The sequence below is a fragment of the Plutella xylostella genome, chromosome 26 (genome assembly GCF_932276165.1).
Source record: "Plutella xylostella chromosome 26, ilPluXylo3.1, whole genome shotgun sequence".
Classification (NCBI taxonomy): Eukaryota; Metazoa; Arthropoda; class Insecta; order Lepidoptera; family Plutellidae; genus Plutella; species Plutella xylostella.
The window spans coordinates 4336637-4348988 of record NC_064006.1 but is presented as its reverse complement, the minus strand read 5'-3'; the positions used below and the strand labels follow the sequence as shown (position 1 = coordinate 4348988).

The 12352-nt window shown below is 38.1% G+C and overlaps 1 protein-coding gene across 1 annotated transcript in view; it reads right to left on the bottom strand.

Annotated features, from left to right (window-relative positions):
- LOC105387003 (probable G-protein coupled receptor No18) overlaps positions 1 to 12352 on the bottom strand; it is an 87882-nt gene that overhangs the window by 23126 nt on the left and 52404 nt on the right. The window contains exon 3 of the mRNA XM_038111544.2: positions 843 to 1071. Coding sequence (XP_037967472.1) covers positions 843 to 1071 — 229 coding nt within the window. The remainder of the gene's footprint in view (positions 1 to 842; positions 1072 to 12352) is intronic.

Below are 12352 nucleotides of genomic sequence, written 5' to 3'. Positions count from 1 at the left end.
TAGTGGATATCCTTGTAATATTAAACGACAATGATAAATAGGTAACTAGACTACATATTGTTCGGTGTATATTTAGGATACGCATCGTCATGGTTGGCTTAGAGCAATGGTACGGGTGTTCCAGAGTTGTGTTTAGTACTCGCGGCGAATTTACCTTTTTGTCGAAACAGCATTTAAAAAAATGTTGTGATGATTGGATAATTCGTTGGCGTACAATATATGTATCGCGTTGTATGTGTATCGTTTCTGAAGGAGTAAACTTTGAAGGTGATAAAAAAAATTGGATGATAACAAAAATTTTTTTGTTTTATAGATATAATTCCGATACTTTTTACACAGAATGTATATTCTCTATTATCTCTCATGGCACGCGGGCCACTGATAAAGGCCCGGCGGGCCACATGCGGCCCGCGGGCCGCAGTTTGAGTATAGCTGGCTTAGAGCGTATTATTGCTCTACAATGTATTAGGGGTGGGATGATTCGAATTCCAAGAATATGCCTATAATACCAGGTTCTACTTACTATGTATATTTTAGCGCCATAGTTTGTGATAAGTAGGTTAAAATTTACGACCTGTTTCAAAATGTCTGGATAATGGCATGTCTTTCATAAGGTTTATCCATAGAAACTTTGCTGATCACGTGACTTTTTACTATGGAGAATGATATTTTTTTTCGCGAATTTTGACGTTCTGATTTCATTTTCGGGCTTAGATATAACATGCTGCACATGTAGGTTTTGGCTATACCCTTTTTGCAACACTCTGTATTGAATAGACTATTGATATATCTATCAGAAAGTATTCTATCTTAACTTAGATATGTCAAAAGCGTAAACTCACCATCCAAACATAGGCGGGCAAGTGATAGCGCCCGCTGCGATCCAGACGAAGAATATCATGGTCAACGCCAGCTTCTTGGACCTCCGTCTCCGGGAGTACGTCAGGGGCCTGGTGACGGCGAGGTACCGGTCCACGCTGATGGCACAGAGGGACAGGATGGACGCCGTGCAGAGCAGGATGTCCAGGCTGATCCAGATGTCGCAGAGGATCCAGCCGAGCTCCCATTTACCTGGAGGTGGAAGTGGGTGGTTAAGTTTTTGGGGACACTTCAAACATCTAGGTCAAACTAGGCAGAGCCTGTTGTAATGAGTTTTAGATGGGCAGATAACATCTGCTTTGCCACCACCGACAGATCTCAAATCCACAATCATTAAAAGTTTAAGCAGTAGGTATTGCTTATTTGTCACAAGTAGTAACACAACTGACATTATTCGCATGGGTCTGGTAGATGTGTTAATAAGTGGTTGTGGCTCACACAATGCTCTCAGAAACACAGGGTATCACAAAAAACACAAGCTATCATCTTTTCTTACGAATAGCAGGTTCACTGGTGTTATTTGGGTCTCGTTAGCGTGGTATCATCCACAGCAGGACATAGTCAGTCTTAAGTGAACCAAAACACGCTCGTCGTATTTGTGCTGAGTACAGGTAATGATTTGTTACTGAGACAATAAAGAATAGCAAAGTAACAAAAATGGAAATATAAGCCATAAAAAGAGATATATTTTATGAAGTTATCATTTGTAGTAAGTATTTCATGCTTACACGACGCAAAAAATACAAGTCAAAGACGGAAGATAAAATAATTAGGTACTTATCTGTGAAAAAATACTGTCCTGCTCTATCCTATATCACTATATCGACAATCCAGAAGGGCTAGTACAGGGCGCATTTAAGACGTGACAAGAGTTTTGCATCGCACTCACTCACATCGTGCAGTCTTGAGAGCGAGCGCAACGGAAAACTTTTGTCACGTCTTAATAGCGCCCCGTGCTACAGGGCCAGGCCCTGTAGCACGGGGCGCTATTAAGACGTGACAAAAAATCTTTGTCGCGCTCGCTCTTGAGGCTGCGTGATATGAGTGAGCGCGATGCAAAACTTTTGTCATGTCTTAAATGCGCCGCGTGCTATCCCTTAGTACCAGTGCAATCTGACATAACGTGTATGGATCACATCAGATCTAATCAATTAATTATTGTTGATTTGGAATATTGTTTTTTTTGCTAGTGTATTTCAGCAATGATAAAGTACCTATACTATGTCAAAGAAGGCTACTAAATGGGAATGTACCTATTTCCCATCTAAGTCGTCTAACCAAAAGTATCAAGGTTGGTAGAGATTGCCTGCAATACGGCCGCCCATTAGTAGACAACTCACAAACGACCATCGGACCCCAAACTGGGAAGAGCCTGGCTATCCTACAGATGAAATATCTACACATAAAAAAGTAAAAAGTAAAAAAGTAAAAATTGTTTATTTGCACATAAAACACATAATACCTAAGTAAATTTTAAATCTTATTTTACAAAACAAAAAGTATTCTAGCGCACATCTTACATTTAAAATCACAAAATGAACAGGGGCCCCCGAACTAGGCTTTGCCCGTATCTCGGGGTACCATTAAAATCAAAATCTTATTGAAAGTAACATCAGTAATATAACATAAAATGTAATTAACTATTCTAAAAAAATATATATATTTAATCAGTCTTTTAACTGTAACACATTATAAAAATAGAACAGAACAGAAAATAATAAATTATTGTAATGGACTAACTGCAAATTGCACATCTTATTCTATAATAACCTCAGTAGAGGCATAATCTAATTTAAGTAAAGACTCTTTTAACTTAATTTTAGCTTCAGAAACAGAAAGGTGTATTAGATTAGAGTATTGAAGGATATTGTTATAAACGTGTGCTCTTATATATTGTCCGAAACGTTGACCGAAAGAAGTAGTAATGTAAGTAGTAGGAATTTTAAAGACACGTTTTTTAAGTAAGAGGTCATATAAATCAGAGTTTATTAGTTTTTTATGAGTAGAGAGGCATAACCGAAGGATAAACAGTTGACGAACATTAAGTAATTTAGCATCGTTATAAAGAGTTTGAGTCGGGTATCGAAAAGGTTTTCTTAACATAACTTTTATAACACATCTTTGTGCTCTTTCGGCGTGAAGAAGAGTTGTTTTAGCTGCACTTCCCCAAACTGGGATGCAGTATGAGATGATTGATTGTGTAATAGCAGTATATACTTTAGTCAGAAGCGAAGTTTCTGCAGAATTGCGCAGTTTTTTAAGGATACTTGCAGTTTTTCTGATTCGTTTAGATAAGCTGAGAATGTGATCTTTGAAGTTTAAGTTTTGGTCTATAATTACTCCAAGATACCTTATTGAGCCCACACTTAGGATAGAATTACAATCACAGTTTTTATTGGCGGTGACGGTTTTGCAGGTATGTATTTTAAGGAAGTTGGGTGTGCTTGGTTTGGACGCTGCAGTTTTATGGAAGCATATAAATTTAGATTTTTTGTGGTTTAATGTGAGTAAATTTTTAGATAGCCATTCATTGATAGTAACCATGCCCTTTTCAGTATTTTCATATGTCTTATTCCAATCACTACCTTTAAAGATAATAGCTGTGTCGTCAGCGTAACATAAAATTTCGGCATTTATTTGGAGATCATGTATGTCATTCATATAGATAAGAAAGAGTGTAGGTCCAAGAATGCTACCCTGCGGTACGCCGTACATAACGGGAAGCGTGTCACTTTTGTGCGATCCGATTTTAACCAGCTGTTTACGGCCGGATAGGTAGCTATTGAACCAGTCTAGCGCAATGCCTCTGATACCAAATTGCTGTAGCTTGCTTAAGAGGATTTTGGACGAAACAGTATCAAAGACCTTGGCCAGATCGAGGAATACTCCTATACAGCCATTTCCACTATCCAAGTATTGGGACACCAGATCTGATAGAAGTACTACAGCATCTTCTGTAGATTTATAATGTCTGAAACCAAATTGGCGGGGAGATAAAAGATTCCGAGATTCTATGAATTTTACTAAACGATTATTGACTATGCGTTCGAGAATTTTTGAAAGTATGCTGAGAAGAGAGATTGGTCTATAGTTTTCAGGGCAACTTCTTGGTCCGTCTTTATGAATTGGAGTTATAGAAGAAGTTTTCCATGCTTCTGGAAAGCAACCATTTGTAATGCTAAGGTTAAAAATGTGAGCTAGAGGTTCAGCAATGATGTTTTTTGTATTTTTTAGCAGTAGTGGTGTTATCCCGTCTAATCCAGGAGCACTCTCTATTTTTAAGCTATTTATTATGGTAATTATTTCATTTGGATCAGTAGGTTCTAGGAAAAGCGAGGTGGACGATTCTTTACTTTTTGTGTTTAGAGCTAGTTCATGTTCCGTAAAGTTATTTTTCTTAAGAATATTGTTAGCCAGATTATGGCCTACTGAAGCAAAGTATTTATTGGTGATATTTAAAGATTCTATAGGGTTTTTATTAATGGTAGTGAGTTCGGTTGCATTGTTACTTTTTGTTTTAATGTTACATATTTTCTTTATTTTATTCCAGAGCATTTTACTATTTTTCATATTACTTTGAAGTTCGCTTTTATCATATTCTGTCTTTACTTTTCGTATTAAATTTTTATAAAAGTTTCTATATCGCGTATAAGTTAATTTTAATATTTCATTTTGTGGATCTGATTTAAGTTTCATGTGTAATTTGTCCCTATTTCTAGCACATCTAATCAATCCTGGGGTCATCCAGGGTTCTATAGCGAGTTTAGACTTACTTAGTTTTATTGTTTTGGAATTGTTTAGAATAGCATTATTTAAGATGGAGAGAAAAATGTTTGCAGCAGCGTCAGTTTCAGATTGCTCTGTCACTACTGACCAGTCAGTCTTTGAAAGTTCTTCAGCAACTGAATTGTGATCTATAACTTGACGAAATCTGGTAGGAATATTTTTTGGTGATTTTGCTCCTAAACCTGCTATGACAATTTTGTGGTCAGTGATGTCGGATTCGCATACTATACCAACGGCAGGTAAGTCAGATTTAATAGAAATATGATCCAGGCAAGCATTAGACCGCGTTGGCTTAGTTATAGCTTGATCAAAACTGTGTTCGGTATAGAGACACAAATATTCTTCAGAATCGGGAGACAGTAAATCAATGTTTATATCACCAATGACTATTAAACATTGCTTATCCTTGAACCATGAAAGTTTTTCATCCAATGATGATAGAAAATTACTAGTGTTCCTAAAAGAAGGTGACCTATAAATGCCAAGGATGGTGGCGACTTTTGGAATATCGATAACAAGACAACATGAATCATTAAAAGTGGGTTCGGATACGACGGCGTTCCATGAATCTTTGACATATGCAACGACTCCTCCATTTTGGTTAATATTTTGATTAGTATGGTACGTGTTGTAGCCCGGTAAGTTATCTATAATACTCGAATCATTAAGTCTACACTCAGTTAATACTAAGACGTCAAAGGTTATGTTTAGTCTTCGTAGATACACAAGGAACTCGTTGAAGTTCTTACTAATACTACGTATGTTCATAGAGAGTACTCTAAAGTTAAAATTAGGGGTAATTATTTTCATACAATCTTCAGGATTAGACAACAAATGACAAGGAATTTCTAGTATTGAATCAATGTTAGTAGCTACGTCTAAATTATTCATAATGAAAAGTGTAATAATCAAAATTAGAATTAAATAAAGTTGAGTTCGAAGCTTTACATATGAGTCTATGATAATGCATGGTAGGTATAAATGTAATTACTATGAAAATATTCTGATCATACAATTTAGTTTCAGAAATCATCATGAAATTGTAATAAGATTTTGTTATAATAATTATGATATTGAATAGGTATTGTGCATGATTGTTTACAGCGAGGTTACGAGCAACACAATTATAAAGATTATCAACGCAATTGTTTACAGAAAACTTTGGAAAACGGCATTCAGTGGTAGCATTTAAGAGCATTAAAAAGGTACATGGTAGCATTAAGACAAGTAGCTTTACATAATGTAGTCTAATTGGTATTGTTCTGAAATGGAAAGGGCTCGTTTTTCTGAGGCAACTCTTTCCCAAGCTTTTCAAGAGTAGCTTCGGATGTAACGCGAAGCACTGAACTCGTTTCTGAGCGACGCATGAAGATATTGCCGTTTGATGTCCACACATACTTGAACTTGAGTTCAGCCCCCAAGGCCCTAGCTTTGCTGAAAAGAACTCTACGTAGATAAATAGTATATACATACTACACTCCCGGGCAATGAAAAAGTTCCACTCACAAAATGCAGACATCGAACGACCTAAATTTTTTAAAGATTTAATTTAAAATTGTAACATAATATTAACGTTGTTTGTTGGTAGTATCCTGATGCTCTGTTAAACGTACTTCAATCTTGCAGAAGACGTTATTAAGCTTGTTTTTTGCGTTAAGAATTAATTTGGTGATTTTCTCAGTGGAACCTTTTCATTGCCCGTGAGTGTATATTATTGTACATATTAACACCCAAGACCCGAGTACAATTAAGGTCATAGCTCATTAGAGTCACCCGTCACCCATCCGGCACCGGCTAGTCGCACGGCGGCGGCGTCCAGTCGTTGGCGACAGGCGGACACCATGTTATCACTAATAAACGTCGCGCGGTCAACCAGTGGACCTTGCATCGTCAACCAGTGGACCCCGCGCTGGCAGTGGAGACTGGTTAGTCCAGAAATTTCCGTTTACTCTGTTAACAATTGTCACTAGGAGCAGCGCATCGCCAAACTCCCGTCCTCGCGTGAACCACTCGCGGACGGCGCGCTTTCAACGCATGCAAGGAAAGCGTGTGAGCAAGCATGTTTTGACCGAGGGGAATCGACCTTTGGCATAGCAGTCAGGTTCACTAACCACTACACCATTCAAACTTCTATAATAGTGGTTCTAAACTTTAAAGTGACACGATTCCGACAGAACCTTGGGCAAAGCCCCCGTTAACGTTGTTTGTTGGTAGTATCCTGATGCTCTGTTAAACGTACTTCAATCTTGCAGAAGACGTTATTAAGCTTGTTTTTTGCGTTAAGAATTAATTTGGTGATTTTCTCAGTGGAACCTTTTCATTGCCCGTGAGTGTATATTATTGTACATATTAACACCCAAGACCCGAGTACAATTAAGGTCATAGCTCATTAGAGTCACCCGTCACCCATCCGGCACCGGCTAGTCGCACGGCGGCGGCGTCCAGTCGTTGGCGACAGGCGGACACCATGTTATCACTAATAAACGTCGCGCGGTCAACCAGTGGACCTTGCATCGTCAACCAGTGGACCCCGCGCTGGCAGTGGAGACTGGTTAGTCCAGAAATTTCCGTTTACTCTGTTAACAATTGTCACTAGGAGCAGCGCATCGCCAAAGTCCCGTCCTCGCGTGAACCACTCGCGGACGGCGCGCTTTCAACGCATGCAAGGAAAGCGTGTGAGCAAGCATGTTTTGACCGAGGGGAATCGACCTTTGGCATAGCAGTCAGGTTCACTAACCACTACACCATTCAAACTTCTATAATAGTGGTTCTAAACTTTAAAGTGACACGATTCCGACAGAACCTTGGGCAAAGCCCCCGCAATACTTTATATTCTTTTGGGGAAAAAAGTATGCATGAGTCGGTCGAATGAGCTTTCTCCTTTGTTTCACTCGTGTTTTACATCAATAAAATATACGACCACGACCAACCACTCACGAGGGTTACTCTATATTGACGAAAAACGAACGAACGAGAGCGGTCACGCAATCGGCATGTTTAATACAACGAGATACAGTCATGGCTCGCGCTCAACGCTTCGAAACTTCGTTTTTAGGGTTCCGTAGCCAAAATGGCAAAAACGGAACCCTTATAGTTTCGTCATGTCCGTCTGTCCGTCTGTCCGTCTGTCCGTCTGTCCGTCTGTCACAGCCGATTTACTCGGAAACTATAAGTACTACAGTGATGAAATTTGATGGGAATATGTGTTGTATGAACCGCTACAAAAATATGACACTAAATAGTAAAAAAAAGAATTGGGGGTGGGGCCCCCCATACATGTAACTGAGGGATGAAATTTTTTTTTTCGAAGTACATACCCGTGTGGGGTATCAATGGAAAGGTCTTTTAAAATGATATAAAGTTTTCTAAAAAACATTTTTCTTAAAGTGAACGGTTTTTGAGATATCAGCTCTCAAAGTCGTAAAAAGTATGTCCCCCCCCCTCTATTTTTATAACTACGGGGTATAAAATTATAAAAAAAATAGAGGTGATGCATGCTAATTAACTCTTTCAACGATTTTTGGTTTGATCAAAGTATCTCTTATAGTTTTTGAGATAGGTTGATTTAACTGTAATTTTGATTTGCTGCTACGGAACCCTTTGTGCGCGAGCCCGACTCGCACTTGGCCGGTTTTTTATCATATAGAGGGACCCCCTGTTCTCCTTTTTTAATATAAGTTCTTTTCCACTGTTTGCACTGCCGATTGCAGGTAGGTCGTAGCAGGTACTCGAAATAGTAAAATATTGGAAGTCTTTGTTCTGCAAAAGGAAATGTGACTATGGACTCTGATTATAGTTTACATGATACAATATTAGGACCAAGAACACATGTGAAAGTTTATAATGACACACACGGAAAAACTCCGAGAGGGGGTGATTCAAATGGGTTATTCTGAACAATTTTTGTTCAAGAACTTTTTGAAATTTTGGTTTTCTATACTTAACTTTGTTAGTCAAGTGACTTTTACTAATGGAGAAGCATTTACAAACTTACTGACTGACAGGCTTGCAGGCCTTTTTGCAACATCCTGTATATTTTGATAAATTGTCAAGAGGTTACATCGTACGCTCCAGTCTCACATTATGTCGAGCGAAGTTCAGTTGATTCTGTGTCAACAACAGACTAACTGCCGGTTTCACAACAAGTACGCCATGTTAAGCTGAAGTTAAGTGTGGTATGTGCAAAACAGAATTTAATGCTTAGATGAGGAAGGGATCTAGCATGTACTATCTAAGTACTACATTCAAAGCAAATGTAACTAACATAATATAGCATGAGAAACTTTTTACAAATCTTATAATATGTAATACATAATGTAATTATCATGAAGTTATAATTAAATTATAAGTTATTATAAGCATTAACCTTCGCCTAATAATGTCCTCCTAGCCGAATTTCGACTACGGCGGCCAATCTCAATTGAGATCAGCCATCTACGCAGGAGTAGATTATAGTGCCCAAGTGTGTGCGCAGTACACAGGAGCACTCTCTGTTCCATCACTCTCATAACCCAATGGGACGGATTGACCGACACGACTGGAGAGAGCTAGGCGCAGGACCGACTGCTTTACATGCCCATCCGACAGCATGGATCGTTTCACTGTTTCGGACATCAGGTGATCAGCCTTCTATGTCCTAACCAAACTTAGAACCACAATTTAGAAACACAAATTGATGGTTCCACCCGGGAATCGAACCCGGGACCCCTGGGTCATGAAGCGAAGCTTCTACCACTAGACCACAGAGGCAGTTCGCTTCCTTCGCCTACAAGAGTTTTCTCGTGAATCCTGAAAATTCCAGGATAAGAAATGTGAAAAAGTTTTATGGCAAATAAAATGGTTTATCATTTGTATTTTTTCATGTGTGTTATAATGGTTTACGTGTCATCTGTCAAACTGTCAACAGAAGGGAACTTACATGTGACACAGTCCCCACTGCACGGGTTCGTTATCGATGTAGATAAACGTTACTATATGTTTCTACATAAGGCGCTGTGATTGGTGAAACACATATTATGCGAGTTTATCGACGTCAATAACGCGCCCGTGCAGCGAGGACAGGCGCGTCAATCAAGATAAAATATACGTAAGGAAACACAGGGTAATATTTTAGGTTTCATATTGTGTACGTATATTAGACGTTACACGTCACCTTCATTTTAAGTAGGTAATATTATATTTCCAGACATTGTGTATTATTTTATATGTGTGAAAGGAATTTGATGATATTAATTAGCACTCTGCATATTAGTAGTGGAATTAGAGAATGCCAATTTCAAAACTGAATTTATGTATTAATTTGATTTATGATAAATGGTACTTATGTTGTTCTTGTGCACGTTGTTAATATATTGTTTTTTGTTTATTGAATTTTATGACATGTACTGAATATGGATCAAGTTATCTGAAATAAATGAATTAAAAAAAAAAAACTCACTCCGGATTCAGAATCGAGTTTTGACACAGTTTTTAATTTGTTCCAGCTCCAAATGAAACAAAGAACGGAATAAATATGCCAAGAAATTCAAAATGTTTAACAACCTAAAAAGCCAAACCACTTACAACGCCATCTAGCGGTCTTCAAAACCTGCTGAAATCAGCTAGTCTGCAATCTTCGTAGCGATGTAGTTTTCACTGGGGTGGCAATATGTATTTTCTACTGACTGTACCATAATGCTAAATATCTTTATAAATAGTTTACCTTTCGCACCCGCTAACCTAATAAAGGAGTGTTATAGGATCGATATATCTAATTAGGCCACCAATATCTGGAACATGGTCCGTAAGGAATTAACCAAAAAGGAAATAAGATTAGCGAAACAAATGTACCAATTTAGGTCTCCTTGGTATTCCCAGCTGGCGCAATATCCTTGCCTTAATAAGGACATAATTAACTATAGAAACCGAATGTATCTTAATTTGTACACCTTTTCTCAGATAGTCTTGTAACATGCATACACATCCTATATGATTATCATGTTTATAAAAATATAGCAAGTCCCGCGAGCCTCGCTTCGCCTTAAAAAGTTTTCCCGTGGGAATTCCAGGATATTTGTATACCAAATTTCATTCAAATCCGTTCTTTAGTTTTGGCGTGAAAGAGTAACAGACAGACAGACAGACATAGATTACTTTCGCATTCATAATATTAATTAGGATACTTACACCTGAAGACCTAGCACGGGGCGCAAGACGCAAGACGCGCACGCCAAGCCGTGACAAAAGTTTGGCGTCGCGTAACCCTTTCAGACCCCTGCCCGTCATATTTCATGCATTTCCTCTTCACAGCATAGCGTGTCGAATAGCATTTATATTAACCACACACGGCTCGCTTAAACTTTATTGCAGTAATAAAACTACGCCGTGGCCGATCGCAGCTCGTAGCATTTCGCTACCTCCGACGATGCACGGTGTATTTTAATAAAATTTTATCAAACTTTCAGGTATAATGTTATAGTTACCAATAAAGTCCCGCGTACTGCAATCAGTGCACATTTTGACGCACCCCTTCCTAGGTAGGCAAATAAGCATGCAACAGACTCTTTTACTCTTCGTGGTTGTGTGGCTTGGGATTTTGTTGTCAGTCAACGTAGACTAAGCTTAAATACCTACCGCGACATTTATGTCTTTCTTTCATGTACCTACACCACACACCAAACAAATATGAACTTATGTATAGTATGGAATATAATACATAATATAATCGATGACCCATTATATTTTACCCTGAACGTAAAACCCTCCCCTTTTTACAAAGGGCTGAGAACAGATAGTTACGTAACTTTTTATCTTTTCCAATTTCCCTCGAAACTGGCACAAAAATATCCACCAACCAACTGACGCCATTACGTGAACGACGCAAATATGTCTCCCGAAATGATATCACTTTCAACTTGAAAAATTAGGTCGTTTCCTCAGAATATACTGATAATCTTAGGAGTGCAGAAGGTACGTAACAAAAAAAGAGGTAAATTACAGAAGAAGAAGTGATCTTAGGTAGGTTAGCTAGGAGGAGCTTCCAAGGTTATCTGGAAGAGAATGCTGTTAGCATTAAGTTCGCCTATGTACGGTGGCCTGCGCCTAAAAGTATACAGGCGGAGTTTTTAATAATGAAGGGACCAGCTACATCTGTTATGAATCCGGGGACGTGTTGTGTGTGATATGTGTAGCAGTGGTGTTTATGTGGATGTACTTGAGCAGCATGTGAGCTTGAGATCGCTATTTTAAAAACTGTGCCTGTATACTTTAAGGCGTACATATATTTATTATTGTGCAATAAAGAATTTAATAATAATAATCTTCTGTAGTTTCGTATGCTTGTGTGCAGGTGATAGCTGATAAAAGCTAGAAGAGGGAGGAGGAGAAAGAGTGTTATATTCAATACGTATAGGTACATAAAGAACACAAGTTATAATATAATAAATAAGTTATGGCCATCGATACATATTTTTTCAAACTTTGAAAATTTACTAGTGGACTCCGCTAGACAGAAATAAGCAAAATCATTTAAGATAAAATAAAAATCTAATATACAGGAAAATAAAATTTTAACTGCGACGACGACGTATGATGCAGCAGAGTTTTTACGATTTCGGAGTTGGTTTCATAATGCTTAGTGGCATATAATATATTATTATGTACGGTAGGTATATTAAATTATTATGATATTATTCGTGTAATCGGATAC